This window comes from Mus musculus, chromosome 4, assembly GCF_000001635.26.
Source record: "Mus musculus strain C57BL/6J chromosome 4, GRCm38.p6 C57BL/6J".
Taxonomy (NCBI): domain Eukaryota; kingdom Metazoa; phylum Chordata; class Mammalia; order Rodentia; family Muridae; genus Mus; species Mus musculus.
In genome coordinates this window covers 134211531-134239235 of record NC_000070.6, presented here as the reverse complement: position 1 = coordinate 134239235, position 27705 = coordinate 134211531, and the positions used below count along the sequence as shown (strand labels likewise).

At 50.7% G+C, this 27705-nt stretch overlaps 2 protein-coding genes across 7 annotated transcripts; both read left to right on the top strand.

The window, feature by feature from the left end:
- The first annotated feature begins 819 nt into the window (after positions 1-819).
- On the top strand, positions 820-11195 carry Cnksr1 (connector enhancer of kinase suppressor of Ras 1). 3 transcript variants are annotated; one of them, NM_001081047.1, is made up of 21 exons: positions 837-979; positions 2919-3076; positions 3184-3365; positions 4043-4127; positions 4525-4566; positions 4643-4747; positions 5309-5368; positions 5472-5534; positions 5849-5950; positions 6035-6096; positions 6184-6242; positions 6383-6489; positions 6568-6598; positions 7023-7195; positions 8751-8824; positions 8985-9056; positions 9574-9650; positions 9793-9854; positions 9946-10030; positions 10116-10297; positions 10652-11194. In NM_001081047.1, the coding sequence occupies exons 1-21, from the start codon at positions 928-930 to the stop codon at positions 10919-10921; spliced, it is 2103 nt and encodes a 700-aa protein (NP_001074516.1). In that variant the 5' UTR covers positions 837-927; the 3' UTR covers positions 10922-11194. The 3 variants fall into 3 exon arrangements, with proteins under 3 accessions (XP_011248520.1, NP_001074516.1, XP_011248519.1); XM_011250218.3 differs by lacking the exons at positions 8751-8824; positions 8985-9056; positions 9574-9650; ... (2 more) ...; positions 10116-10297; positions 10652-11194 and having other exon boundaries at positions 820-979; positions 6989-7107; XM_011250217.1 differs by lacking the exons at positions 837-979; positions 2919-3076; positions 3184-3365; ... (4 more) ...; positions 5472-5534; positions 5849-5950 and having other exon boundaries at positions 6029-6096; positions 6989-7195; positions 10652-11195.
- Positions 11196-11804: 609 nt separating this feature from the next.
- Positions 11805-27271, top strand: Catsper4 (cation channel, sperm associated 4). Of its 4 annotated transcripts, none has more exons than XR_003954976.1 (11): positions 11806-11964; positions 12054-12128; positions 12531-12674; positions 17615-17716; positions 20730-20827; positions 20975-21095; positions 21297-21430; positions 23918-24092; positions 25370-25574; positions 25876-26029; positions 26866-27271. XR_003954976.1 is itself a non-coding variant. In NM_177866.4 (11 exons), exons 1-11 carry the CDS (start codon positions 11899-11901, stop codon positions 26914-26916), a joined length of 1329 nt encoding a protein of 442 aa, NP_808534.1. In that variant the 5' UTR covers positions 11853-11898; the 3' UTR covers positions 26917-27268. The 4 variants fall into 4 exon arrangements, 3 of the variants coding, with proteins under 3 accessions (XP_011248582.1, NP_808534.1, NP_001123502.1); NM_177866.4 differs by having other exon boundaries at positions 11853-11964; positions 25366-25574; positions 26866-27268; NM_001130030.1 differs by lacking the exons at positions 20730-20827; positions 20975-21095 and having other exon boundaries at positions 11853-11964; positions 25366-25574; positions 26866-27268.
- The last annotated feature ends 434 nt before the right edge of the window (positions 27272-27705 follow it).

Sequence of the window (27705 nt, the reverse complement as noted above, 5' to 3'; positions counted from 1 at the left end):
TATGGTAACCAATAAAAGCCCTTTGTGCCCTAAAATAAGTAATAACTGAATTGATTAAAGTCTTACTTTGAGAAAGGGCCTCTAAATCTCAACAGGTTGTCAAAGGGGGCAGAGTCCACGGTGCAGCTTTTATTTACTCAGTTTCTGCTGTTTCGTTTTGTTTTGGAATGGGCTTGCTCTGTAGTCCAGGTGAGCCATCCACCTGCCTCAGCCTTCAGAATCCTGAGATGATGCCACTTATAGCCACCATTTGTTCAGATGCTCGCAAATGTCCCGTGAAGCAAGGACTGTTATGCCCTGAAATGAGCACTGAAAGTAGGTCAGCTGTCTGTGCAACAACTCCAGATGGCGATAATGAGATAGATACCACGGGGACCCGGGGATGGGTAGATAGTGGCTAGTCCTGCGCTTTGCTTCTGCGCCAACCATTCACCAAGTACTCTTTTTGGGGGTGGGGGTGGGGTGCTGAGAGGTCAGGGTCCTCTCGGCTGGGATATGAGCCCAGTTTGTTTTTTGTTTTGTGGATATTTGAGACAAAGTCTCGATGCACAGCTCTGGCTAGCCTGGAACTCACTATGTAGATTCGGCTAACGTCAAACTTATAGGGATCCTCCCTCCTTGGTGAGGCCAGTTTTGAGTTGAATCCCATGCCAGTTCCGGACTGCCTGAGTCACACACCCCTTGGCGCCAGCCCAGGAGTCCAACTGCCTAGTTGCCAAAGCCCTAGGATGCCAGAGGGGCAGGGCAGGAGGAAGACAGGCGGTGGACCAATGGCAGTGGCACTGCCTTACCTGGTTGGCCACGTGGGCCCAGGTATGCAGCGGCCCCGCCCTGCCTGCTCTGGCCCAGCCCCGCGGCCTCCGGGCTCGGGCTCGGACTGGGAGCGGAAATTCCTGCAGGGGCTGGACGCTACGGGCAGAGCTCAGGATGGAGCCCGTGGAGGCCTGGACCCCCGGGAAGGTGGCAGCTTGGCTGAGAGGTTGGTGAATCGGGAGAGGCAGGGGCGAAGTGGGCTCAAGGGGATTAGTGCGGTGTCCCTTGGACCAGAAAGTAGGGAGGGAAAAGGAGAAAGAACCTGCGGAGTCTATGAGTCAACAGGTATTTATAGAGCGTCTACCCTGTACCAGCCGACCAGCGTCCCCAATACAGGAACAGTGAGGGCAGAGATAGGCCAGGCGACACTGGAGGGCCCAAGATGCAGGAAGGGGTCTTTCCCAGACTTTAGGGGTGTTCTAGCGCCCGCCAGGGTGGCGGCAGACAGGTGCGGTGATAAGTACGCAAAACAGGGAGGCTCTAGTGGCCCACACCCCCTTTATCTCCGTCATCTTCTCAGTGCCCCAGGGCCCTGTGAGCTATTATTAAGCCCATTTTTCAGAAGTAGAAACATACACAGAGCCAGGAAGTGATTTGTTCAGTCTTGGAACAGGGCCGGCCCTGGGTGTCATTTTCTCAGCCTTAGGTTGGCAGTAAGAGAAACAGAAACCCTAGTCATACTGAAGGGGTGACACAGCTCCACCCTCAGGAGTGAAGATCACTCCCCAGGTGACCAAGAGTCACAAACACAGTCAGACTCAGGAAAAATGAGGGCGTGTGGCTGCAGGACGGGGTGTGGAGGCTCTCAGAGGGGCGTGGGGGGGGGGCGGGTAGCTGGAGCCTGCTCAGGCATTTCTGTGTGAGCAGACAGGAGAGCAACAGGCTGACTCCCCCACACTGGTGGCTACTACCGCTCACCAGGAAGGTGACCACAGGCCTCTCTATTCATGAATCGGTCAAAATGAGACCATGGTGGTGTGACTAGCTTCCGTTGCTCAAATGTTTGTGACCTCTGGGAGGGAGGATGGCAGGCCAGCACATTCAACGTGGGAATGAAATTGTCCGAGTAACCCTGGGTCCTGAATTCCCAATCCAGCCCTTGTAATGGCACAGGAGAAATGGTGGAGGAGAACCTAATGGCTACACATTCCCCATGGCAGTTGGGCCTGAAATGGGAGGCTTTCCATCAAAGCATGAGCAAGCTGCTACATCTGTATGCATTAGTGTATCAGGGACGATGATGGGTGGTCTCCACCCTCTAGAAATGGGAAGAGCAAAGGTGCCAGATGGGTAAAGTGGTTGTTTTGTTTTGTTTTGTTTTGTTTTGTTTTGTTTTGTTTTGTTTTGTTTTGTTTTGTTTTGTTTTGTTTTGTTGAGACAGGGTTTCTGTGTATAGCCCTGGTTGTGAACTCGGGGATCCTCCTGTCTCTTCTTTCCAAGTGCTGGGATTAAAGGCATTCGCCACCGCCATACCCGACTATGGGTAAAGTTCTCAAAACATTGCCTCCCACAAAGTAAGGTCATGGTAGACAGCCTGGCAGCAATGTGATGGCTGCTGCTTGCTGCCTGACTCTGGACTGAGTGGCCCAGCAATCACCTAAAATACATGGGTAGAAGCAGGCACTTCTAGCAGTCCCATTTAATTTATATTTTACATTCTATTTACTTTGTGTGTGTGTGTGTGTGTGTGTGTGTGTGTGTTTTACCTGCATGTACATATGTGCACCCTGAGAGTGCTGTCGGATGGTTGTGAGTTACCCTGTGGGTGCTGGGAGCAGAACCTGGGTCCTCTGCAAGAGCAGTCAGTGCTCTTAACCACTGAGCCATCTCTGCAGCCCCTGTTTGTTGTGTGTGATGGTCACTATATGTCAAGGTATTTGAGCATGAATTTGGTAGATGGCACTGTCGGTAGGTTGGACACACGTGCTAGAGTCATTGTCGACTATGGTTTTCACCTCAGTAGCATCAGTTGTGAGAAGGGCAGAATCAAGCCAGGGGCTCAGGGTTGTCATTAGGGACAGGAAGGAGGGGAAGGGCTCTGATGTAATAAAATCTCAGAATGACAATGACACCTGTTTCCTCACGCTGACCTCTTTCTGCTCCAGGCCTTGATGATGCCCTACAGGACTATCCCTTCGAGGACTGGCAGCTGCCTGGGAAGTACCTGCTGCAGCTCTGTCCCCAAAGCCTCGAGGCTCTGACTGTGTGGCCTTTGGGCCACCAGGAACTCATTCTAGATGGGGTGGAACAGCTCCGGGCCCTGGTGAGTGAGCACTGCCCGCACCGGCGGTCGCATCCACCAGCTTAGGGGTTTGCCCATGTGGGCTGGTGGCCAGGGCAGATGTAGTAATATACCCTCTTTTGATGCAGGGCTCTAATCTACAGACAGAGAACCTGCAGAGCCTGGCTCAGGGGCTGCTGGAAAGGACCCAGGCCTTCCAAAGCTTGGTCCAAGGCTCTCTGGGCAACTGTGCTGAGACACCGGCTGACGTCCTCAAGGCTGCGGTGGAGCTGGTGCGGGAAGCCCATGCCCTCCTCTCTTGGCTCAACGGGTACTAGGGATGGGTGACTAGTGACTAATCAGGCTTTTCTCTTCCTTGGTGTCCTCTAGGGTCTGGGGCAGAAAAACAGTACTTGGCTGTAGATCTGATATGTCAGAGCAGATCTGAGCAGGGACAAGGGGCCACCTTGCTCCCCAACCCACCCTAGAGCTTGTCACCTGAATGATTTTATCAACAGTTGAGTTTTTGTTTGCTTGTTGGACCTGTGTGTGTGTGTGTGTGTGTGTGTGTGTGCACAAAGTAGTGTGGTGAAGGTCAGAGCATTTTTTGCAAGGGTTGGTTTTCATCTTCCACCATGGCGTCCCAGGCACTGAGCCTAGAGACTCAGGTTGTCAGCTTTAGAGGCAAACATCTTTACCAATGAATAATCTCCCTGGTCCTTCAACCAATAGAGAACAATTGCCTGTCCTATGTATCTTACCTCAAATATCACCTCCTTATGGATGCCTTCCCCGTGTAACACTCTTACAGCTCATTTGTAATGCCCAGAACAGTTGAAGTTAAATCATTACTCCTATAGCTTTTTATTTAATGGCTGTCTGCCTGGTGCCTACAACAGGGCCTGGTACATATAGGACAACAAAGTCCTGTCCCACCCGAGATAGGCATTATCTCCAATTCTCAGGTGACAATTATGTCCAACATCGTCATTGTCCTTCCCCTGCCAGGTACCTCTTCTCTCACTTAAATGACTTCTCTGCCTGCCAGGAGATTGGCGTGCTGTGCGGGGAGCTGGGCCAAGTCCTGCAGGAGGTATGGGGACAGGGGACAGGCTGGTCTAGGCCCCAGAGCTTTTTATAAACTGTGAATCAGATTAAGATTGGGTGTGAGAGCTGGAGAGGGAGGGGGTTGTGGTGAGCAAGAAGAGAAGAAGCCTGTCTCTGGGTATGGGGTAACAGGTCATAGGATGGGTCATAGGATTTCCCTGGCAGAAGCTCGGGTAACATTTGGGAAGGGTGGTAGGCTAGGACATGTTTAGTGACTGTTGTTGAGTCAGGTGTCCGGAATGAAACCTTGGAGTTGAAACTCTGAGACCATTATAGTTCTAACAAGAAGACCAGTGTAGAGAAAGCAAGGGAGGAGCCTGTGTTCTCGGGAGAAGGTGCTCCCCACTCCATTCTAAAGGGGGGGCTGTGCTCCCTGCTTTCAGGACTGCCCAGAGGCTGAGAAGGAACGAAACATCCTAAGGATTGTGAGTGTCCCGAGTGGGTGGGGAGGTGTAGGGTATGGAATCAGATGCAGCCAGACAACCTGCAGTCCTCCCTTAGTGCAGCCACGTGGCTGGGATCTGTCACAACATCCTGAGCTGCAGCCCAGAGGAGCTGCTGGAACAGAAGGCCGTGCTGGAGTCGGTGCAGGTGGACGACCCTTCCGTGAGTTCTGACTCCTAACCTCTTCCTGCAGACCCCTGGCAGCCTTGCCCGAGCCCTGAAACATGGTTCCGGAGCCCCGACACCTTGTATTGATGAGTCTGGGTACAGGTGTTTATATGGAGACCCAGAGGAATTGCTTGAGGTCTCACCATTCCTGGGTACCTTTCCCAAACACAGGGGCTTTTGTGTGGCTTGGGCAGCACATTTCAGCCCTGGCAGGGTTCGGGGGTGGGGGGAGAGGAGACAGATTAATAGAGATGAGAGAGGATGCTTACACTTGAAACAACCAGAAACAACAGTCGAGAAAATCAGAGTTGCTCCCCGTTACCCCCAGCTCCATACCATCCCGTTCTCCATTCATGAAACTTCTGAGACTCAACTCGGAAATCAGTGACAGGGTTGCCCTGTGGCCTTATGGGGGGTAAGAGATGGGGACCACAAACCTGAAGTTACACAGCAGTTAGGAAAATGACATCGTGGGGCTCTGTTCCCTTTCTGCTCAGTCCTGCTCACTGCCTCTGCTGAAGCCAAGCTTTGCTTGACTTGGCTCTCTCTCTACAGGGTCTAGAAATTCACACCACCAGCAACTGCCTGCACTTTGTGTCCCGAGTAGGGGTTCAGGTAAGAGCCTCAAGCACCCCTGCTACCCCTGACTATCCTGGAGGCCATGGCAGCTTCAAGCCCCAGGAAAGCCTCATTCTCTGAGCCCCGTTCTTCACCCCAGGCTGCCACCAGCTCCCAGATCCTGCCAGGAGACGAGATTGTCCAGGTCAATGAGCAGGTGGTGGTGAGTGGTGGAGAAAGAGCGGGCAGTCTGGAGATGAGGGACACTGAGGGAGGTCGATGGCAGAGCGGGGAAGTCACCCGAGGGTCCTGTGAAGACCAGGGCTGTGGGAGCTGCCTGGCGTGACGTGAGCCAACACAGAAAGGTCGCATGGCGACTGCTGCTGGGTGGGATCTCGGTTAAACTCGGTTAAAGGGCTCCCTGGAAGCTCCCTGAAGGTGGTGAGAAGCAAGTGAGACCTGACAGGGAGCTCTGAGAGGGAAGGAAGGGTGTGGGGTTGCTGCAGAACCCTCCAACTCAGCCTCCCCGTTTTCCAGGTGGGCTGGTCCCATAAGAACATGCTGAGGGAGCTGCTGAGGGAACCAGCAAAGGTCAGCCTGGTACTGAAGAAGATTCCCGTGCCAGAGACCCCCTCACAGGTACCTGCTCTGCACTCCCACACACACATCTGCTTTCAGACTCTCTTGGTCACCTCCATCACTTTGTTTCTGGTTGCTTCCCAGACGTCCCTGGACTCTCCTCACCTGCTAAGCCAATCGCTGCCCCTGAACCCACCGTCTCCCAGGTAACAAGCTCTCCCTTAGGGTATGTCTTGAAGCAAGGACCACGGGCTCATCTTATATCCCATCTTATATCCCGTTGCTCTCCACAGGGTTCCGTCTGAAGGTCTTTTAGCAGATGGAACTCCTGGACCCAGCCCTGCTTGGACAGGTACTTGACAGCCTCAGCAGGTGGCTCATGCTCTGGGAAGGCCACCAGAGTGCCCAACCAATTCCCCATGCTGACATTTCTGCCTGCAGGCCTGGGCCTAAACTCATGGATTTTCCCTCTCCCTCCTCCCTGCCTGACAGACTCTACCTCCTTTGACGCTCAGTCCCCGCCCACTCCCCCTGGACCACCAGGCGTACTTCCAGAAGAAACAGCAGAACCTCTGGAGTCTTCGGGACACCCTGACAAGGTAAACAAGAGGACTCAGCAGGGAGGGGCGTGGGCTCTGGATCTAGACACGTCTCTAAGCTCTTTGTGGTCTTTTCAGAGTCCCATCCTTGGTCGGAAGAAATCTAAAGGTATAAGAGGCCCTGGCTGAGGGAGGGGGGTGCTTAGAAATCTTCACAGGGCTGGGTGTGACCCCTCACTGCACACATGAGCTACCTACACAATAGCCTTTTCTGGCAACTCGGACCCCTGCTTCTAGCCTAGGCCTCTTGCTACCTCTGAGACAGTGAGAAAGCACCCTCTGATTGTCAATTTTCTCGTGTGTGTGTGTGTGTGTGTGTGTGTGTGTGTGTATAAAACACAGAGCTCTGTCCTCTACCACAAGCTGTATGCCCAGCTTCTCCAGTCAAAGCCACTCTACCTGAGGATGTCTGTAACATCATTGTAAGCCCAGAGCATGCCCTCGGTTCTGCTGGGGAGTTCTATGGGGGCAGGTAGACTTAGCGAAGGATCCTTGTCAGCCCCTCACCAACAGGGTCTGCTGTGTTGAGGCAGGTATAGCCACGAGGCTGAGCCGCCGCCGGGTGTCCTGCCGAGAGTTGGGTCTGCCGGATTGTGATGGATGGCTTCTACTGCGGAAGGTACCCGGTGGCTTTATGGGCCCACGCTGGCGCCGCTGCTGGTTTGTGCTCAAGGGACACACCCTATACTGGTACCGCCAACCCCAGGTGAGACCCCCATATGCACTTGTGTAGGTAACAAGGGAATCTGAGGGTCACCGTCTTTACCTTCTACATCAGAGAGCCGCATACTTTCCCAACAGTCCTGTTTGTGAAGTGGGGGTAGCTCTTGGTAAATGAGTTTATACACGTATAAAAGAATGTTCTGGGGGGACTGGAAAAGTAGCTCAGCAGTTACAAAGCACTTGTAACTTTTTTTTTTAAAGATTTATTTATTCATTATATGTAAGTACACTGTAGCTGTCTTCAGACACTCGAGAAGAGAGTCAGATCTCGTTATGGACGGTTGTGAGCCATCATGTGGTTGCTGGGATTTGAACTCAGTACAGTTGGAAAAGCAGACAGTGCTCTTAACCGCTAAGCCATCTCTCCAGCCCCCACTTGTAACTTTTGTAGAGGTCAGATGTTTGGTTCCCAGCACCCACCTGTAACTTCAGTTCCAGGGAATCTAGTGTCCTCTTATGACTTCTGTGGGCACTCATATGGTGCACAGATGTCCATCAGTCTGGGCTACATAGCAAACTTCAGGCCAGCCCAGACTATATAGCGTGAGACTCACATTTCAGAAAACACAGCCCGGTGAGCTGGCTTCGTGGGGACGGGTGCCTGTCATTAAGCCTGATGACTTGGGTATGATACCCACAACCCACATGGTCTGAGAAGCTGTCCTCTGATCTCCATGTGTTTTGTGGCATGCATGGAAAGGTGCTCCCCCCCAATATATAAATGTAAAACATTTTTTAAGTGTAGAAAAAAAATCACTTTTATTCTTCCTACCTCTTTTTTCTCTCCTGATATTTTATCCATCCTAGTGATAGCCACTCAATCATTCATTCACTCAATAGACACCCAGGTGCCTGCTGGATCCAGCTCTGAGGGAGAGCACTGAAGGCCACAGGGAAGATTTGGATAGCCTCTAGCCCTCTGCATCTTAGAGGCCAATGGGGGAAAGGGCAGAATACATCCTTTTTTTTTTGTAAGATTTATTTTAAATTTTATTTATGTGAGTACACTGTAGCTGTCTTCAGACACACCAGAAGAGGGCATCAGATCCCATTACAGATGGTTGTGAGCCACCATGTGGTGGTTGGGAATTGAACTCAGGACCTCTGGAAGAGCAGTCAGTGCTCTTAACCAATAAGCCATCTCTCCAGCCCAGCAGAATACATCCTTATGGACAGTGGGCCACGTGCTGAGATAAAGGAAATCTCTGGTGATGTGTGGGAGCCTGGTCTGCCACATTCTAGTCCAAGGACACTAGAAGCTTCTTTGGAAAGCCGAGTTTGAATGTTTGTCAGATGAAACGGAAAAGGGAAACCAGGAAGCAAAAAGGCTTTTCCAGACCGAGCAGCCAAAGGGCGTGCCTGAGCAGGACTCCTCCCCTTTGGCTGTTTCTCTGGATACCTTTGCTCCCCCTTCCCTGCCTACAAGTGCCCCTTGATCTTCAGCCCTGAGCTCCAGGAACCCGAGGGGTTAACTAGGGAGCTGGCCGAGTCTTGAGGGCCCAGGGCTCCATGCTGACCCTCGTGTTGTGATCCCCCAGGATGAAAAGGCCGAAGGGCTTATCAATCTCTCCAACTACAGCCTAGAGAGTGGACATGACCAGAAGAAAAAATAGTTAAGTCTTGGAATGAGATGGGATTGGGGGAAAGGGGGAGAGGAGGGTGGAGGTGGTGTGGACATGTGGCAGGGAGCTGGAATTTCTGATCCAGCCTCTCTCTGGATTCTGGACGGGCATGCCCGGAGGAGGCTGTGACTTCTTTCTGCCCCCTGGCAGTGTGTTCCAGCTGACCCATGATGTGTACAAGCCCTTCATCTTTGCTGCCGAGACCCTGTCTGATCTGAGCAAGTGAGTGCCACTTCCTTGTCACTACTCCCATGCAGTCCCCAGCTACCAAGCACAAGAGCTGAGTGAGCTCAGGGGACAGGACTCAAACCCTGGCCCACTCAGAAAGCCTCAAGTTTCATCATCTGCAAAATGGGCAAAGAAGCAGTCCTACCTCATTTGCTCCCTGAGTGTCAGTTCTGTGGATCTGGGACAAGGTGGTTCACTCTGCTAATTACACTTACAAAGTGTAAGCCTCAATTAGCCTCACTTACAAAGGCTGAGGCAGGAGGATTGCAAATAGGAGGCTAGCCTGGGCTACATGGTGAGTTTCAGGTCAACCAGAGCAATATAGTAAGACACTGCATCAAGAAAACAGGAAAGAAAGTGGAAGATATAGCTTAATGTAGAAAGCGCCTCTTTATGCTTGGGCTCTCGGATCAGACAAAAAGTTCAGGGGAGAAAAATAGATGTAGCTAAAGCTCAGATCTTTGTGGGCCAAAGTGGTTGGAAACCTCACGACTTGCATGTTCTCCTACAGGTGGGTGCGACATCTCATTACCTGCATTTCCAAGTACCAGGCTCAAGGCCGGGCCCCCTCCTCTGCCAGAGAGGAAGGTGAGTACATCACAGAGGGAAAATAAGCCCAGGCAGCACCGAGTCCCTACTGTGCCCCAGGCTGCGTGCAGGAACTCAGATCTCCTGGCCCACTCCATGGCTCTCCAAACCCAACCTGTGGTTCTCCAACTCCCCACCTTAGACTGCTACAGTGAGACAGAAGCAGAAGACCCCGATGAGGAGGCTGGGTCCCGCTCCGCTTCTGTGAGTAGAGTGTCACTTCAGAGTAGGAGGGAGGGGCTGGATGGCAGGTGGTGGGGCTCAGGCTAATCCTCCTTTTCCTGCCTGGACCTAGCCTGGCCCAGCTCAAGCGTGGAGTGACACATCACCCGTGGCTTCACCCCTGCAGAGTCCGAGAACTTCCTTTAACTCTTCACCAGGTTGCTGCCCTGGGAGCGGGGAACTGGGCTTCAGGGCTGTCCTGAGCATACTCATGTGTACTCATCCTGCATCCTGATTCCACAGACAGCAGTGACAGAGCCCTGGAAGGAATGGTACAGGGGCTGAGGCAGGGAGGGGTGTCCCTCCTGGGCCAGCCCCAGCCCCTGACCCATGAACAATGGCGGAGTTCTTTCATGAGGCGCAACCGTGACCCTCATCTCAATGAGCGTGCACACCGTATCCGGGCACTCCAGAGCACCCTCAAGGTGAGCGGGGGGGGGGGGGGGTGTGCACACTGGGTCCCAGCTAGGATAAGGCTCTGGGCTTCAGGCCCTGGTGGTGTCTGTTTCCCAGCTCCACTGTGAGCTCTGGACTTGTAGGCTGAAGGCTACAAGCCCTGGATCTGTTGGAGCTCAATCCAGGGCTCCATACTCCTGAGTCTCAACTGTGTTCTGAGGCAAGTTCTAGAAGATTCCGTGTACAGAGACTATATATTCACCCAGACTCTTGGGCCAGGGTATCCTGGTGGTGGGCGCAGGACTTAGATATACTTCTCGGTTCTGTTCCTCTTGGATGACTGTGGATCTCCACCCCCCACCCCCCCCTTACTTTTACCTCAGGCAAAGCTGCAGGAACTGCAGGCCCTGGAGGAAGTGCTGGGTGATCCTGAACTCACAAGTGCAAAGTTCCGACAGTGGAAGGAACAGAACCAGGAGCTATACTCAGAGGGCCTGAGAACCTGGGGAGGGACGTGGGCCCAGACCAGCTCCTCAGACCCAAACTCTGACTCCAGGGCTCATTCCCCACAGCCCCTCCCCTTTGACCCTGAAGAGCCCTCCCAGCTTTTTCCCTTAACCCCAGAGAACAGCCGCCAACCTCCTGACCTCTGACCCTGGCTGAGGACTACTTCATTCCCAGTCTCTGACGTGTTTAAGACATCTCCAAGAACAGACCTTCCACACACTCTGCTCACGTGTCCCCTAGAGTGGAAGGAAATCTCCCGCCCTCTCTGTGAGGCAGAAATCCCTCAACCCATCCTCAGATCTGGGATGTCCCTGCCTTCCTGGGGCATTCAAAAAGGTTTCCCAGACCAGATCTGGATAGGTGTTTATTTTACACGAGAGCCGCTTTTCCACCAAATAAAGTTGATTTCTCTGACGTGAACCCATGTGTCTTTGCTTTAGAATTGGGTATCTGTGCTCTCTTCCTCACCCCACTCCACCCCTGCTCCCTCAACCACACACAGGGGTAAAGAGATGCCGGGCTAGGATGAATGCTTCTCCATCATAGGGTGGGTGACAAGCTCTCTGTGTAGCCCATTACCCTGAGCTATACACTCAAGGCCCCAGTGCCAAGGTCCTGAGCTCTGTGGTCATGCATCTGGCCTGTCTATCTCTCCTTAGACCTTGGAGGTCAGGCCTGCTTCCCTGTCCTAGCCCCAGGGAGCAAAGTCTACTTGGTAGATAAGGGAACTCATTTTTTTTCCTGAAAGGCCAGGTGGGCATCAGTGGACATGTAGTGGCATCTCTCTTGGTCTCCCCTTCACTCAGCCCCACCTCGAGTACCTGGATCCAGAAAAGGGGCCTCTGTGCTCTCTATTTAAGATGATATGGAAGACCAGACCTATTCCCACCAGCCTCTAACCACTGACCCATCCTGAAGCCCTTGGCTGAATACTTGGTTCTTTTGCTTTTTTGCTTTTTAGCTTTTTTTTTTTTTTAATCATTATCTGCTTAGAATGTCTGGGTGGAACATGGAAGCCTGTAGCTAGCAGCTGCCTCTGTGATCTCACCACAAGGGGGAGAGAGAAGGACTGCTCGTAGCAAAGAAGCGGCCTGGCCTCTGAAGAGAAGGGGACACAGCAAAGATGTCTGAAAAACACAAGTGGTGGCAGCAGGTGGAGAACATCGACATCACACACCTGGGCCCTAAGGTAGAGAGCCTCGTCGTGGCGCTGCCGCCGAGCTGGCATCCTAGGGTGGGTGGAGGCAGTGGCCACACTCAAGCTCCTCTCCTCTGCAGAGAAAAGCCTATGAACTCCTGGGTCGGCATGAGGAGCAAGTGCTCATCAACCGCAGAGATGTCATGGAGAAGAAGGTAAGGAGACGGGGAAGGCAGGGCCAGGCAGGGTGACTGTCACCCCCTCGGTCCCTTCCGTAGCTCTCTGCCCTTTGAATGCCCTCCCTGAAGACCTTCCTTGGGAGATAATGTCCACTGGGGTCATTCTTCAGAGAAACTCCTGTAATGTGATAGCCACTCCTCAGCAGAGACCCCCCAAGCTCCCAAAGGTCCCCAGGAGTGTTCCTCTTTTTGATGACGAGTTAAGTTGTGACTACTAACCAGAAACCAGCCTTTCATGAACTCAGACAACATCACTCTCTAGAGCAGACCCCCCCAGGTACACCTGTTCACCAGAAAGGGGCAGAGGAGTTGAACTGTCCTGGCAGAGGCCACCCGTGGTGACACCTGCCTGAAGGAAGGTCTCCCATCTCCTTCCAGGATGCCTGGGATGTACAGGAATTCATCACTCAAATGTATATCAAGCAGTTGCTCCGCCATCCGGCCTTCCAGCTGCTGCTGGCCTTTCTGCTGCTGTCCAACGCTATCACCATTGCCCTTCGCACCAACTCTTATCTCGGTCAGGTGGGATGCTGGCCTGATTTCTACCCCCACTGGTCTAACCTGGGACAAGATGCTTTCCTCTTGGGCCTGTGGCTCTGTGTGTGTGTGTGTGTGTGTGTGTGTGTGTGTATGTGTGATGGTTGAATTGGTTGTTCTTCAAAAGTCTGGTCCCCACCCAGACCTGGTGCAGCAAACCTATGATCCCGATGCTAGAGAGGCAGAGGTGGAGGCAGAGGTGGAGATGGTAGAGGCAGAGAGGCAGAGAGGCAGGGAGGCAGGGAGGCAGGGAGGCAGGGAGGCAGAGGCAGAGAGGCAGAGAGGCAGAGAGGCAGGGAGGCAGGGAGGCAGGGAGGCAGGGAGGCAGGGAGGCAGGGAGGCAGGGAGGCAGGGAGGCAGGGAGGAGGCAGGGAGGCAGGGAGGCAGGGAGGCAGGGAGGCAGGGGGGCAGGGAGGCAGGGAGGCAGGGAGGCAGGGAGGCAGGGAGGCAGGGAGGCAGAGAGGCAGGGAGGCAGGGAGGCAGGGAGGCAGGGAGGCAGAGAGGCAGGGAGGCAGGGAGGCAGGGAGGCAGGGAGGAGGCAGGGAGGCAGGGAGGCAGGGAGGCAGGGAGGCAGGGAGGCAGGGAGGCAGAGAGGCAAAGGCAGAGGCAGAGGCAGAGGCAGAGAGGCAGAGGAAGAGGCAGATGGATCTGTCCAGCAGGTTCCATGCTAGGCTAGTGAGATTATGTTAAAGTAAATTAGTGTGTCATTGTTGGCCTTGCATGGGATCTGCATGCTGGGAAAGACTCCTTGGGCTGGAGAGATGGCTCAGAGGCTAAGAATGTTTGCTGTTCTTCCCAGTATGGATCCCCAGATTCGAAATCAAAGCTGGAGGTCATGGTTCAGTATATGTCGGTAACCCCAGCTCCTCTGTGGAAACATGGGGAGTGGAGACAGCAGAAATCCCCAGAAACTCAAGCTAACTAGCCTGGAGTATTCACCAGGGTGGCCAACAGCAAGACAAGACCCTGCCTCAAAGTGGGCAGAGACCAGTTGTTTTGTTTTGTTTTGCTTTGCTTTGTTTTTAGGTTTTATGTATGTGAAAACTGTTGCTCTCCTCAGACACACCAGAAGAGGGCATCAGATCCCATTACAGATGGTTGTGAGCCACCATGTGGTTGCTGGGAATTGAACTCAGGACCTCTGGAAGAGCAGTCAGTGCTCTTAACCGCTGAGCCATCTCTCCAACCCCCCAGAGACCAGTTCTTATATTGTTCTCTGATCATCACACACATACTGAGGAAGGTGTGCATCCACATATAGACAAGCACACAGGTGTGCACACACATGCAGGCACATGCACAGGCACATGCACACACAGGGACACACACAGGCATATACACACAGACATATACATACACAGGGTCACACAGGGAGACATACACAGGCACATACACACACAGGGACACATACACAGGCATATACACACACAGGGACATACAGGGAGACATACACAGGCACATACACACACAGGGACACACACAAGCACATACATAGACACACACAAGCACATACACACAGGCACATATACAAACAAGTACAAACACACAGGCACATAGACACACACACACAGGGAAACACACAGAAAGATACACACAGGCACACATACAAACCGGCACACACGGGTACACACACACACACAGGGGCACACACACAGGCACACAGACACACAGGCACATACACAGGCACACACACCCGCACAGACAGGTACACACACACAGGGACACAGCCAGGTACATACACACACAGGCACATACTCATACAGGCACACACAGGGGCACACACAGGTACATGCACACAGGTGAACACACAGGAACACACACACAAGTGGACACACAGGGATACACACACACACACACACACACACACACACACACGGGGACACAGAGAGGAAGAGGAAGAGAAAGAAAAGAAACATGAGAGAATTCATCATGTGTGTGTGTGTCCAAGTAGAGAACCCAGGTTCCCTTCAAACTTTCTCCCAGCTGGCCTCAAACTCAAAACTACTTTAGTATTGCAAATGCTGACATACCTGTGCACCATGATACTTGATAGATTTCTTGTTTTGTTTTATCTTTTATTTGTCTCCTTGGTTTGGGACAGGATCTTACTATGCTGCCCAGCCTGGTCTCAAATGTATGACTTTCCTGTCTCAAGCACTAGAGTGCTAGGATTACAGATATATGCCACCATGCTTGATGGGTTTCTGTTTGTTTGTATTTTCATTTGTTCCTTTTAGACAGAGCTCTATATAGCCCAAGATGCCTTCATATATATATGTATATATGTATGTGTATGAATAATCTGAGGACAGATTTGAAAGCCTACAGCTTCCTTCTAAGTTCTGGGAATCCAGATGTGAGTCACCACACCTGGCAGTTTTAATTTCTCATGTGTGGTATACATGTATGCTGTTTAAATTCAGTATGTTCAAGATGGTGGTGACAGATGACTTCAGAAAGGCGCTCAGTGGCCAGGTCACATGTGGTCTTTATGTCAAGGGAGATAAGTCTGAATCCAGGAAAAGATTTAATCAGCAGTGATATGAAATGAAATTTAGAATTGAATTGAACTGAATTTTAGAAAATGTACTGGCTGGGGCTGGAGAGATGGCTTAGTGGTTAGAGAGCTTACTGCTCTTGGTTTCTGGAACATACACACTAAGCAGTTTACAATGGCGGATGATACAAGGTCTAGGCCTCCTTTCATCTCCAAGGGCATCTGCTTGTGTGTGGTATGCATACAAACCACACACTTTTTAAAAGAAAAGAATCTTGCAAAGGACACAGGTTGCCACAGTGTGGACACACAATTGAAGAGGGACAAGAATGAAAGAAGATGAACCAAGATGGGTCAGAGATGTCCAGGGGAAAGATACTGTGACCTGGACCATGACGATGGTGGTAGGTGAGAAGAGCATCACACCCATAGGCTCTTCTGCCTCCTCTTCATGGTGCCTGGACTGAGCCCGGGGCCTTGCCCATGCTAGGCTAGCATTATACCACCAGCCCCAATGCCACGGGCTTCTCTGATGAATCACATTGCTAGTTAATGTTTAGTGAGCCTTTACTGCGTGTCACCTTGTTACCACATATTATTCTGTGCAGATAGACACAGGAACCGCAGAGAGCTGAGTTTGTGGCCTGAGCAACGGGGTAGGGCTGGGGCTCATGGGGACAGCTCAAGAGGAGTGGATAGACCTAAAAGGCTGGGTGCACAGGGCTGGGGATGGACACCTGACAGCTGCCTGTGTCAGGGGAGGAGGCAAGGCTGAGTGGAGATGGTATTCGGAGTGTGAGGGCAGGAGAGGGCCAAGGCAGGCTCCTCATGCGAGGAGGGAATGGAGGAGGAGGAAAGCTGACTGAGGAGTGGCCAATGGCAAATAGTGAGCACAGGAGAGTCACAGCCAAGGGAGTAGTCAGCAGGCCTGGTAAAGGCTCCAGCTATTCCCCAGAGTTAGTGCCCTTGGCATCCCCCAGAAATGGCTCTCAGGGAGGCAGCAACTCACTTATGTAGCTTGCACAGTGAGGACAGTGCAGGTCCGTGCACAGGCCATTGTAGGGTTATGAAATGAATTCAGACTGCAGATGCCAGCATCTGATAGTGAATCCGGGCTGGAGAGATAAAAGGAGAGAGAAAGGGGGGAGGGGTGCAGGGAGGGAGGGAGGGAGAAGAAGGGCGGGAGGGAAGGGAGCAACATTACATTTTTTCCTCTGTGTGTGTGTGTGTGTGTGTACCATGACAAGAATGTGAACGTCAAAGGACAACTTGTAGGAGGAATTGGCTCTCTCCTTCTACTGTGGGATACAACTAAAGTTGTGAGGCATGCTGGCACACACCTCTGGCCACTGAGCCATCTTGCCAGATCCTGAAGATCATTTTGTCAAATGTAAAACAAACAAACAAACAAAAACGCCCTTATTACGGGTCTCAGTCAAAATTGTCAGAACTGGGCAGAGGATGTATGTAGTTCAGTTGGTAAACTAGAAATTCAAGGTCATCCTTGGCTATGTAGTTTTGAGGCCAGCCTGGGCTACATGAGATTGTCTCAGATAATATAGTCAAACAGGAATAAAATAAAATAAAAAAATAAAATAAAATAAAATAAAATAAAATAAAATAAAGCCTGAAAGCCTACTGTTGAATTTGTGACTATGAAGGTCAGTCCCTAGAAGCCCATAGGTCCAGGAATAGTGAGTGTGAACAGCCCACACGATGGGCAGGGAATCTGCTGGCTGCTGGGTGTAGAAATAGAGGGGGTGAGGTGACTGGCTTGCTGGGGTAACTCTGTGGACTGGGAGTTGTTTGCGGGCGTAGGTCACAATTATGAGAAAGCAGAAAGACCAAGATTTAGGTAGGGCAGGAGTGAGTTCTAGCTATCCATCCATCAAATCATGTACCCAAGGTCCGTGTCCAGGATCTACAATGGGGAGGACACCTCGGACCTGACCCAGAGAACTTGAGATGCTGCAGTCAGTAGGGATTGTAGGGGCCAGGCTAGTAGAGAAGTTCCCTGGAATTTGGGGTCCTGCAGCTCCTGGGGGCCATGCCTTTTTCTTTAAGTCCCAGAGTCTGCAAGGCCCTTTTTGTACATCCCTTTCCCATATAGTCTGCTCTAGAGGTTAGGGATGAAGGCCAGCCAGCTGGGTGATGGGACAGAAAAGGAAACGACTTTCCAAACAGTATTGACAGTCACATGACGCAGTCTTGGTACTGCCTGGCTTTTGTGCAGAGGGTGTCCCCTAAGGGAAACCATAGAGATATTGAGGAGGAAGAGAAGCCAGGGTACCGTCACTCCCTACACACACACACACACACACACACACACACACACACACACACACACACACCCTCTCCAGCCTGGCACGAGTCCTGCTCACTGACACTTCGTCTCCACTTCATCTCCTTTTCTCTGTCTTCCATGTAGAAACATTACGAGCTATTCTCGACCATAGATGACATTGTGTTGACGATCCTTATCTGCGAGGTTCTGCTTGGTTGGCTTAACGGCTTCTGGATTTTCTGGAAGGTGAGCTCCAGGAATCCTGGGCATTGCCCCTTTTACCTTATCCATTGCTGTCCCCACCACACTGAGCCCTTGCCCTGCAGGATAAAGGGTTTGTATGGAGAGGGTATATCAGTGAGTGAATGAGTGTGTGTGTGTGTGTGTGTGTGTGTGTGTGTGTGTGTGTGTGTGTGTGTGTAGTAGGATGTGAGTTGTTCATGAAATGCCCCTCCGTGTGTTCAAACCCCTGCTTCTGCCTTCCCAGCTCTGTCTCCTCACCCAAACCCAGATTTCTGAATCTGGGGAGTCGAGTTGAGGGATAGAGAGTGTCTACCTTCATTCATGCTCATGGATCCCAGAGTAGTACTCTGTAAATGTCTTCTGTAATTGAGGTCCTTTGTATTTTCAGCTGTATGAGTTCTAGTCCCTGTTGTGACAATTCACTTCTGTCAGGTAGCACAAAGCCACACCAGCCAGAACATGGATGGATGGGAGTGGCTATATTCCAGAAAAGCTCTTTCTTCCTCCGAGGTGTGTTCATAAAAGCGTTTTGTTGATAAAGCATTTGTTTGTTTGTTTGAGTCTTACTATGTTGCCCAGGATCACCCCAAACTCCTGAGCTCCAACTAACAGGGACTACTATTGGGATCGTCTCTAGCCCAGTAAGACTTCATTTGTGCCACGCACAGTAATGCACATTTAACAATCCCAGTAGTCAAGAGGCTGAGGTAGAAGGGTCATGAGTTCAAGGCCTCCTTGGCCTAAGTAATGGGGCACCGTCTCCAGGAGACAGACAAAGCACTTTGTGTGTGAAAACTGCAATTTGAGTTTCGTGTAAGTTTCACATTTCCCAAGCCAGTCTGCTCATTCCCCCCACCCCCTTGCTTTAAAAACTATGCATTGACTTCGTAGGATGCCTTCAGAAAGGCTCTTCCAGGCTAGGCCTGTGTTGCTCCGAGTCTCCTTCTGAGTTTCTCTCTGGTAGAGATAAAGTATATTCTCTATCTGCCTCTCTCAAAAGAATCTGTGAGCCCGGCAAGGCAAAAAAATTGTATCCTCAGAGAATGGATCAAGATAGGGGATCCAGCAGTAGCTTAATTCTGGGTGGATTTGTAGACCAGTCAGTGTGGCTGGGCTTTTGTTTTGACTCCCAGTGCTGAGAACTGAGCCAAGGGTCTTACACTTACCAGATGTATCATTCACTGTTCTATTGTGGTGAAGAGACGCCATGACCAAGGCTCTTATAAAAGAAAGTATTGACTGGGGCTGGCTTACAGTTTCAGAGGGGTGGTTCATTATCATCAGACCAGGAAGCATGGCAGCAGGAAAAGAAGGGATATGGGGGAAGTGGACCTGTTTAGAAATGGTTCTTTGGAGCAAATCCATGCGTGTTGTCAGGAAATCAGCAGTTCAGTTCAAAGGTCCCCAGCGACAGCTCGATCCACTCGCAAATACTTCATGAATATATCAGCAGTCCAGTTTGGTAGTATCAGGACAGCAAGAGCGGTGGCATGACCTAGCAGGAACATCCAGGCCTTAGTTTGAGTTATCAGGAAGGACCAGCAGGGATGCCATGAGAAGTTCTTGGCTGTGCCTCTCTCCGTGAAGCAAAGATCAGCGAAGACAGGAGACCAACAGCTGCACAGCTAGTTCTATAAGCAAGCCAAGCTCTGCCCCCTGTCACTGTCCCATAGAGTCCTTTTATATTCTCGCCAAACATCATGTGTCCTGCATAGGTCTTGCCTCACCACGTGTCTTGCCTCAACAAGATGTGAGTCTGTCTTAGCTGACATCACTCTGCCGATCAGCCCGAGTCTCCAGAAGCAGCAAGAAGCCGCAGCCCACCACCAGAAGTTTTAACCATCCTTTCACGTGCTTGCTTTAGCAGAGCATCCTCTCACCTGTGTCTGCTTCAGCGAAACACCCCTTCCCGTGTTTGCCCCAGCAAAACACCATCCGACACATCTAACTTTATAAAGAACCCTTCCCCATTTCACCACCCAACCCCCACCTTAGTCTCCTGAGTGGCTGGGGCCTGTGTCCCCTGTATGTGTGTGGTATGTGGCACAGACTGCAGTCGTGAGGCAGACTTGTATTTATTGGATTGTTTCCCAAATTTAAGGACATCCTCCATTAAAATATAGGGTTCGATTTTTTTTAACATTTTCTTCAGACACACAGTGGCCAAAACTTTATTGAAAACCATGTGGAGTCCTGGGTCCACTCCAACTGCTCAATCCGTTGTCTTCAATTACCTCTTTGGGTAATCTTCTTAGAGCTCCTGTTTATCTGCTCAGAGGCTGGGTTATAATCCTAAGCAAATAGGCATGTATTTTTAGCGCTTTCTTTTCTGACTGTAGCCTTTGGTGAACAGCACTTTGCATTAAGTTGCTGGTACTTACAGAGGTCCTAGAAATCTGTCTCTAATATTAGTGTGTCATAGATGTGCAATCACTTCTTCTGTCAACCTCTCACTGCTGTCCCCGTTAGTTGTTTCTATCTATCTATCTATCTATCTATCTATCTATCTATCTATCTATCTATCTATCTATCTATCTATCTATTTAGAGATGGTCTCACTATGTAACACTGCCTGGCCTGAAACTCCCTCTGTAGAACAAGCTGGCCTCAAACTCACAGAGATCGCACTGCTTCTGCCTCCTGAGTAACCACCAGGCCTAGCTACTTTAATTGGGTTAATTATAGTGGGTGTTACAATTCACATGAAGGCAGGAGCCAATGGGAGTTTTCAAGTCACCTAACTGTAGGTCAAGTCACTGGCTAAGGGGCTAGCCTTGTGTGTGTGTGTGTGTTCACTGTATATGAGAATGGCTGTTGACATAGGTATAGGACTGTGATTCTTTGTGTTTGCAGCATGCTGGGACAACAATAGGGTGATAACCACGAGATGGCAGCTGTCTAGCTTTGTTCTTAGAGGAGTGCTGACCCCTCCTTTAGAGGGGTGTGTGTGGTAGTGCAGACAGGATGCTAACAGGGCTGGGCTTGATAGACCCTTGTGGGCTGCTCCCCTATTCAGGATGGCTGGAATATCCTCAACTTCGCAATTGTCTTTATCTTGTTTATGGGGTTCTTCATAAAACAACTTGACATGGTTGCCATCACCTACCCTCTCAGGTGAGTTGGGAGCCCTGAAGGTAGGAGGGGCATCTGTCTGGCTCTCAGGAAGGAGAAGAGAAATCTTTACGTTGGTGAAAGGGAGGCAACAAGGAGGAAGGGGTCTGGGGAGGGTCAAGAGGCATCCCTGAGAGGCACCACCCACAGGGTGCTCCGGCTGGTGCATGTGTGTATGGCGGTGGAACCCCTGGCCAGAATCATCAAGGTTATCCTGCAGTCGATGCCAGACTTGGCTAATGTCATGGCTCTCATCCTCTTCTTCATGCTGGTGAGTGTCTCCCAGACTCCAGCCTGTCTCTTTCCCTGAATACAGCCTGTAGGGGAGTGGGGAGGGACGGGAGCCCAGAGAAGCAAAGGACTCCTCGGGTTTGACTCCTCGACAATACTTGCTGGCATCTGTTGGCATGTCCTGCCAAGCTCCAAGGCCGCCGCCAGGTGAGCTTAGGGTGGGGTCTGGTCTCTCTGACAGGTATTCTCTGTGTTTGGGGTCACGCTCTTCGGTGCATTTGTGCCCAAGCATTTCCAGAACATGGGGGTTGCCCTGTACACGCTCTTCATCTGCATCACTCAGGATGGATGGCTGGACATCTACACTGACTTCCAGTGAGTACAGCTCACAGTGGCTCTCTTGAGCTTTGTCTCCTAGTTGATAGGGCAGGCCTGGAGTTCCTGCCAGAGAGAAACAATGAGAGAGGGGGCTCCTGGGAAATGATGAGAAGGGGATCCTGGGACTTCCATGAAGCTGACCTTACACGAAGTAAATATCCAAGGAAATCCTGGGCCAGGAGCTTTGGCTTGGTTGTACTTGAACCTTATTACCATAGGAGCTCCACACACAGGGCTGGAGAGATGGCTCAGCAGGTCAGAGCACTGACTGCTCTTCCAGAGGTCCTGAGTTCAATTCCCAGCACCCACATGGTGGCTCACAACTATCTGTAATGAGATCTGATGCCCTCTTCTGGTGTGTCTGAAGACAGCTACAGCATACTCATTGTATATATTATATATGTTATATATATATATATATAATATATGTCATATATATAACATATATAATAAAATCTGAAGAAGAAGAAGAAGAAGAAGGAGAAGGAGAAGGAGAAGGAGAAGGAGAAGGAGGAGAAGAAGAAGAAGAAGAAGAAGAAGAAGAAGAAGAAGAAGAAGAAGAAGAAGAAGAAGAAGAAGAAGAAGAAGCAGCGTCACACATTCATAGGGCCACCTGACCCTGTTTTTGGAGACTTCAGCTATGCCTCATAGCTGTGTGGCTCAACCTCTGGCCAGGAAGCAGGTCTGTGGTTGTGCCTGAGGTTTCTAGGTAGTCTCCAGCTTGCACCAGAACAGGACAAATCACCTAGACTCCTGGGAAGTTTGGGTTTAAGCCACGCATGCTCAGACCTGCTCCCAAAAGTCATTTTTGTGTGTTCTATTCTTTGCTTCTTCTCTGTCAAATCCACGTCCAGCTTCAATCCATCCCATGCTCCACTATGAAGTAGAAGCCAAGTTGGGTTTTTGCAGTCATAATACACCCAGACACAGGGAGCAGAATTCCCAGCATTCAGGAAGTGGAGACAGGCGAATCAGGAGTTCAAGTCAATTGTTGGCTATAATTAACAAGACTTGCTTCAAAAAAGGAGAAAAGGGAAAGGGGTGGGAGGAGTTGCATGGGGGAGAGCATAGTGGGTAGAGTGATTGCCTAGTTTGGGTTCAATCCCCAGAACTAAACAAAGAAGATTGGTGACATTTACCTGTATGACACAGTCTGAGGCCAGCCTGGGCTAACATGAGTACCAGTCTAAAAACATCAACAAAAACATCAACAAAATGCTGGCAGAGTGGCACACAATTTTAGTCCTAGCACTTGGGAGGCAGAGGCAGGAGGAACTCTGAAAGAACTTGGGCAGCCTGGTCTATTTAGCCTATTTTAGACTAACCAGAGTTACATGGTAAGACCTTGTCTCAAAACACACACACACACACACACACACACACACACACACACACACACACACACACACCCCACAAAACCAAAACCACCACCACCAAAAGGTGGAACACTAATGCTCAGAGCGCAATTGCTTGGTGGAGTTTGCCTTTAATCCCAGCACTGGGGAGGCAGAGGCAGGGTGACCTCTGTTGGAGGCCAGCCTGGTCTATGTGGTGGACTTCACAGTGAAGCTGCACTGGATTTTAAGTCTTTTCCCTTGCACTGGCCCTGTGACATTAGACAAACAAATCCACTGTTAGCCTCAAACTTGCATTGATCTTCTTGCCTCAGTCTCTTAACTGCTGAGGTTACAGATGTGGGCTACCAAGACCAGCTCGTTTTATTTATTTATTTATTCATTCATTCATTCATTCATTCATTCATTTATCTTATGTTTCTGGCCAGGAAGCCTGTCAGGTGAGCCTGAATCAGGTAAGCAGGCAAGGCAAGCCTTCTGCTGCTGAGCTATAGCTCTGACTTCTAGCTTTTAAAAGTTGGAAGGGTTTGTTTTATCTATTTTGTTTTTAAACGGAGTCTAGCATAACCCAGGATAGTCCTGAACTTGGGTTCTTCCTCCTCTCACTTCCCAAATGCTAAGCTTACAGACTATGCAACCCCGCTGGCTTATGCCACACAGGGGCTTCATGCATACCAGGCAAACACTCTACCAACCAAGTTTTATTTCCAGTTTTGGGGTTTGTTTGTTTGTTTGTTTGTTTGTTTGTTTGTTTTTCGAGGCAGAAGCTCAGGTGCCCAGACTAGCTTTGAACTTTTGCTCTCCTATCTCTACTTCCCGAGAGCTGGACTTTATTACTTATCTGATCCTCTGTTTAATCACTCACAGTGAGATAGTACAATACAGTACTGACTATGTCATCGGGTGGCGTGAGGATCAGTCTAGAAAGATCTGTAGAACTCTTCTATGATGCAGCTCGGCATAGAGCGCTTCTAGTTACACAGAGGATGTAACTGTGGCTGTGGCTTGTATAACTGTAGCTTGTCCCTGAGGTACAAAAGAGTGCTGACGTCTGGCTTGAGAGCTGGCCCTAACTCTCTGAGGCACAAAGGGCCAGGAAAATGATGGAGCCCCTGACCACCATTCCCAGGATGGATGAAAGAGAGTACGCGATGGAGGTCGGGGGCGCCATCTACTTTGCCGTCTTTATCACCCTCGGTGCCTTCATTGGTCTCAACTTGTTCGTCGTCGTGGTGACCACAAACCTGGAACAAATGATGAAGACCGGCGAGGAAGAGGGACACCTGAACATAAAGTTTACTGAGGTGAGCCGGGCGTGGTTGCACATGCCTCTAATCCCAGCACTTGGGAGGTCTAGGCAGTTGGAAATCTCTGAGTTTGAGGCCAGCCTAGGTTCCAAAGGGAGTTCCAGGACAGCCAGGACCGTTTCGGGGAAATCCTGTCTCAAAAAAAGAAACTTTTGGTGAGGTGTGTGGGCTGGGAAGGGCAGGAGGGAGGAGAGGGTGTGCCCCATGTCCAAAACCTGGAGGCAAGATGCCACATTTGTAATGTCCACTCTGTGACTGAGGCTCCTGGAGGCTGGGTGTGCATTCTTCAATGTGCCACGATTCAAGTTGAGCATGGGGTGGCATTGGGGACATTTACTCAAGCACATCCGAAGTTCCTCTCTGTGATGGGAATGGTGGTAATCCTCACTTGTCAGCACACTCATGAACATCTCAAAGGAAAGTAAGAATCCAACAGGTGCCCTGGAGGGGATGGCTCAGGAGTTAAGGGCACTTTTGCTGCTCTTGCTGAGGTCCTGGGTTTCGGTCCCTCTCACGCAGCTACTCATAATTGTTTGTAAGTCTAGTCCCCTAGCCTTCTTCTGGTCTCCACAGGCATTGCATGTACACGGTGTCTTTCCTTACATAGACATAGCAGGCCTGTACATACATGTATACAATGTATACACATTAAATAAAAATAAATACTTGCTGGGAGTGGTGGCATGCGCCTTTGATCCCTGAAGAGGCAGGTACATCTCTTAATTTGAGGTCAGCTTGGTCTATAGAATGAGATCTAGCCAGGGCGGCAGAGAAACTTTGCCAAGAAAGAGAGAGAGAAAGAGAGAGAGAGAGAGAGAGAGAGAGAGAGAGCAAGGAAGAAAGGAAGAAAGAAAACCTGATAAATGTTAGCTACCCAGTATTCACTTGGCAGAATGTCTATAAGGTGGAGTGGAGATGGACACTTTGGAAAGGTTAGAGAGGCATGACCACCATCACTTCAGAGTAGGTAGGGCTTTAGAGATTTTCTGAGGTAAGAATTTCCAGAGTTAAGTGTGTGTGGGGGGGTCCTTAAGTGCTTGAAATTGAGTTACCACAACAAGCTAGAGGGACTAAGACTGACTGGAGCTAAGGACTGGGCCCAGTATCAGACTGCGTAGCTTGCTGGAGGCCCTGGGTTCCATCCTTAGCATGCACAGATTAAAATGTTATCATACCAAATTAAGTGACAGGCTGCATGTCCTAAGAGATATATCCTCCCTGAAGCCCCATGACCCTGAACTGTCTCTCTCCCTCCATCCACTGTTCCCAGACAGAAGAGGATGAGGACTGGACCGACGAGCTGCCACTGGTGCATTGTACAGAGGCCCGCAAGGATACTTCCACTGTCCCCAAGGAACCACTGGTTGGGGGCCCCCTGAGTAACCTCACAGAAAAGACCTGCGATAACTTCTGCTTGGTGCTTGAAGCAATACAGGAGAACTTGATGGAGTACAAAGAGATCCGAGAGGAACTCAACATGTAGGGGAGGGTCCTGGGGAGTCTGAGCTGGGCCTGGCCTCAAGTTCATTTGCAAAGTAGCATGCCCAGGGTTCATGCTTCCCAGATCAGGAACTGGCATCCTGATCTTTGGGTCGTTTTTTTTTTTTTTTTTTTTTTTGGTCTGCCGGGTGGGGCCAACACAGCCTGGGTCTCCTTGGAGGGATGTTTCGAAGGCCAGGAGAAGCAGTGGGGAAGGGGGAAAGAGGGTGCACCCCAGGGAAGAGATGGAAAGGCTTCAATGTGACACCAACAAACATGGCACCCATCTCTTCTCCCCCAGGATCGTGGAGGAAGTGTCCTCCATCCGGTTCAACCAGGAGCAGCAAAATGTGATCCTACACAAGTATACCTCCAAAAGCGCCACCTTCCTAAGCGAGCCCCCAGAAGGGGCTAACAAGCAAGACTTGATCACTGCGCTGGTCAGCAGGGAAAAGGTGCGTGCTCCTTTCCCTACCTAATCGACTCCCCTGCCCACCCCCATACTCCACATGCATCCCAATAGCCTACAGGCACATAGCTAGGTTTCCTTCCTTTTCCTGCAGACCCACTAAAATCCCTGCTCATCTTAGCTGGCACCACCCAATCTGGTCAAGCTTTACCACTTCCCTCTCAGAGAAGCCCTGTCTCCTCCCAGCAGGCTCCACCCTAGGAGCCAGTCCATGTGGTTCCCCACCCTCAGCACCTACAAACCTAGTCCTGAGTGGTTTCTCTGTGTCACTGTGTGTGTCTGTGTGTGTCCCTGAGTGTGTTTCTGTGTTATCTATGTGTTTTTATGTCTTGTTTCTCTGTGACTCTGTGTCTGTGTGTTTTTTATGTGTGTAAGCCTGTGTCTGTGTGTTTCTGTGTCTCTCTATGTGTGTGTGTTTATGTCTGTGTCTGTATGTGTGTCTTTGTTTTTATGTGTGTGTGTGTGTGTGTGTGTATGTGAGTGTGTGTGTGTCTGTATGTGTCTTTGTTTTTATGTGTGTGTGTGTGTGTATCTGTCTGTGTGTGAGTGTGTCTGTGTGTGTGTGTGTCTATGAGTAAGTGTGTGTGTGTGTGTCTGTCTGTCTGTCTGTCTGTTTGTCTGTCTGTGTCTGTGTCTGTGCCTCCTATCTCATGGGACTAGAGTAGAACGGGTCCTGGGGATGGCTACACTCTCCAGTTTAGATTGTTACTAAGCATGCTAGAGTTACTCGGGGTGGAGCAGCCGTGGAGGCAGGAGGAGGAAGAAGGAGCAGGCTGTCCCATTAAGGTAAGCAGAGTGACAAAAAGCTCTCTTGGTTTGCAGGTGTCTGATTCTAACATAAACATGGTTAACAAACACAAGTTCAGCCACTGAGAAGGCAGTATGGGAACTGGAGGGCCTGCACACACTGGGCCAGCTGCTGCATCCCAGACTGGAGCCCATCCCTCTCCCTTACACCCGGGCGGCAGAGGCCATGGGGCTGGAAAGGTGGCAGCATCTGCAGGGCTTATGCCCAGGAGCCTCAAGTCCGGAGGAGTCGGGATTCTGGCTGTGAGTGGGCGTACAGAAAGTTGTAGCCAGGCTTTGGCCTAAAGATGAACATCCCTGACCTCTGTCTGCATCAGCCAGAGCTGGATGAGGCCTGCCTGGGCCCAAGCACCAGAAAGAGAAGAGCCAGGCCAGTGAGACCGTGTGCACCAAAAATAAACTTTTGTGTTATAACCAATGAGTCTGACTGCTAGTCCTCTACCGTTCCGCACCCCTGCCTTTGATGAAAAGAGAAGAGAGATATCATATCTTAAAAGCCTTCTTGCTTGGGGCTTGGTGGTTCATACTTTGTTCCCAGCAGTTGGGAAATAGAGGCAGGAGAATCAAGAATTCAAGGGCATCCTCAGCTACATGACCAATTGAAGGCCAGCCTGGGCTAGCAGAGGTAGGTGGATTTCTGCGTTCGAGGCCAGCCTGGTCTACAGAGTGAGTTCCAGGACAGCCAGGGCTACACAGAGAAACCCTGTCTCGAGGTCTGTGCTGAATGTGGTGACAACCACACGATCCCAGCGCCTGAGAGACTAAGATAGGAACATCAAAGAGAATTGAAGGCTAGCCTGGGCTAGCAGAGGCAGGTGGATTTCTGCGTTCGAGGCCAGCCTGGTCTACAGAGTG

What these genes read in the sequence shown, in the direction of transcription:
- Cnksr1 (NM_001081047.1), top strand. Translation starts at nt 928, where the DNA reads ATGGAGCCCGTGGAGGCCTGGACCCCCGGGAAGGTGGCAGCTTGGCTG. An exon ending in AGGTCAATGAGCAGGTGGTG is followed by an intron (nt 5,535 to 5,848) that starts GTGAGTGGTGGA and finishes CCCGTTTTCCAG; the next exon opens with GTGGGCTGGTCCCATAAGAA. An exon ending in ACCCAGCCCTGCTTGGACAG is followed by an intron (nt 6,243 to 6,382) that starts GTACTTGACAGC and finishes CCTGCCTGACAG; the next exon opens with ACTCTACCTCCTTTGACGCT.
- Catsper4 (NM_177866.4), top strand. Translation starts at nt 11,899, where the DNA reads ATGTCTGAAAAACACAAGTGGTGGCAGCAGGTGGAGAACATCGACATC. An exon ending in GCTTCTGGATTTTCTGGAAG is followed by an intron (nt 17,717 to 20,729) that starts GTGAGCTCCAGG and finishes TCCCCTATTCAG; the next exon opens with GATGGCTGGAATATCCTCAA. An exon ending in TGAACATAAAGTTTACTGAG is followed by an intron (nt 24,093 to 25,365) that starts GTGAGCCGGGCG and finishes CACTGTTCCCAG; the next exon opens with ACAGAAGAGGATGAGGACTG.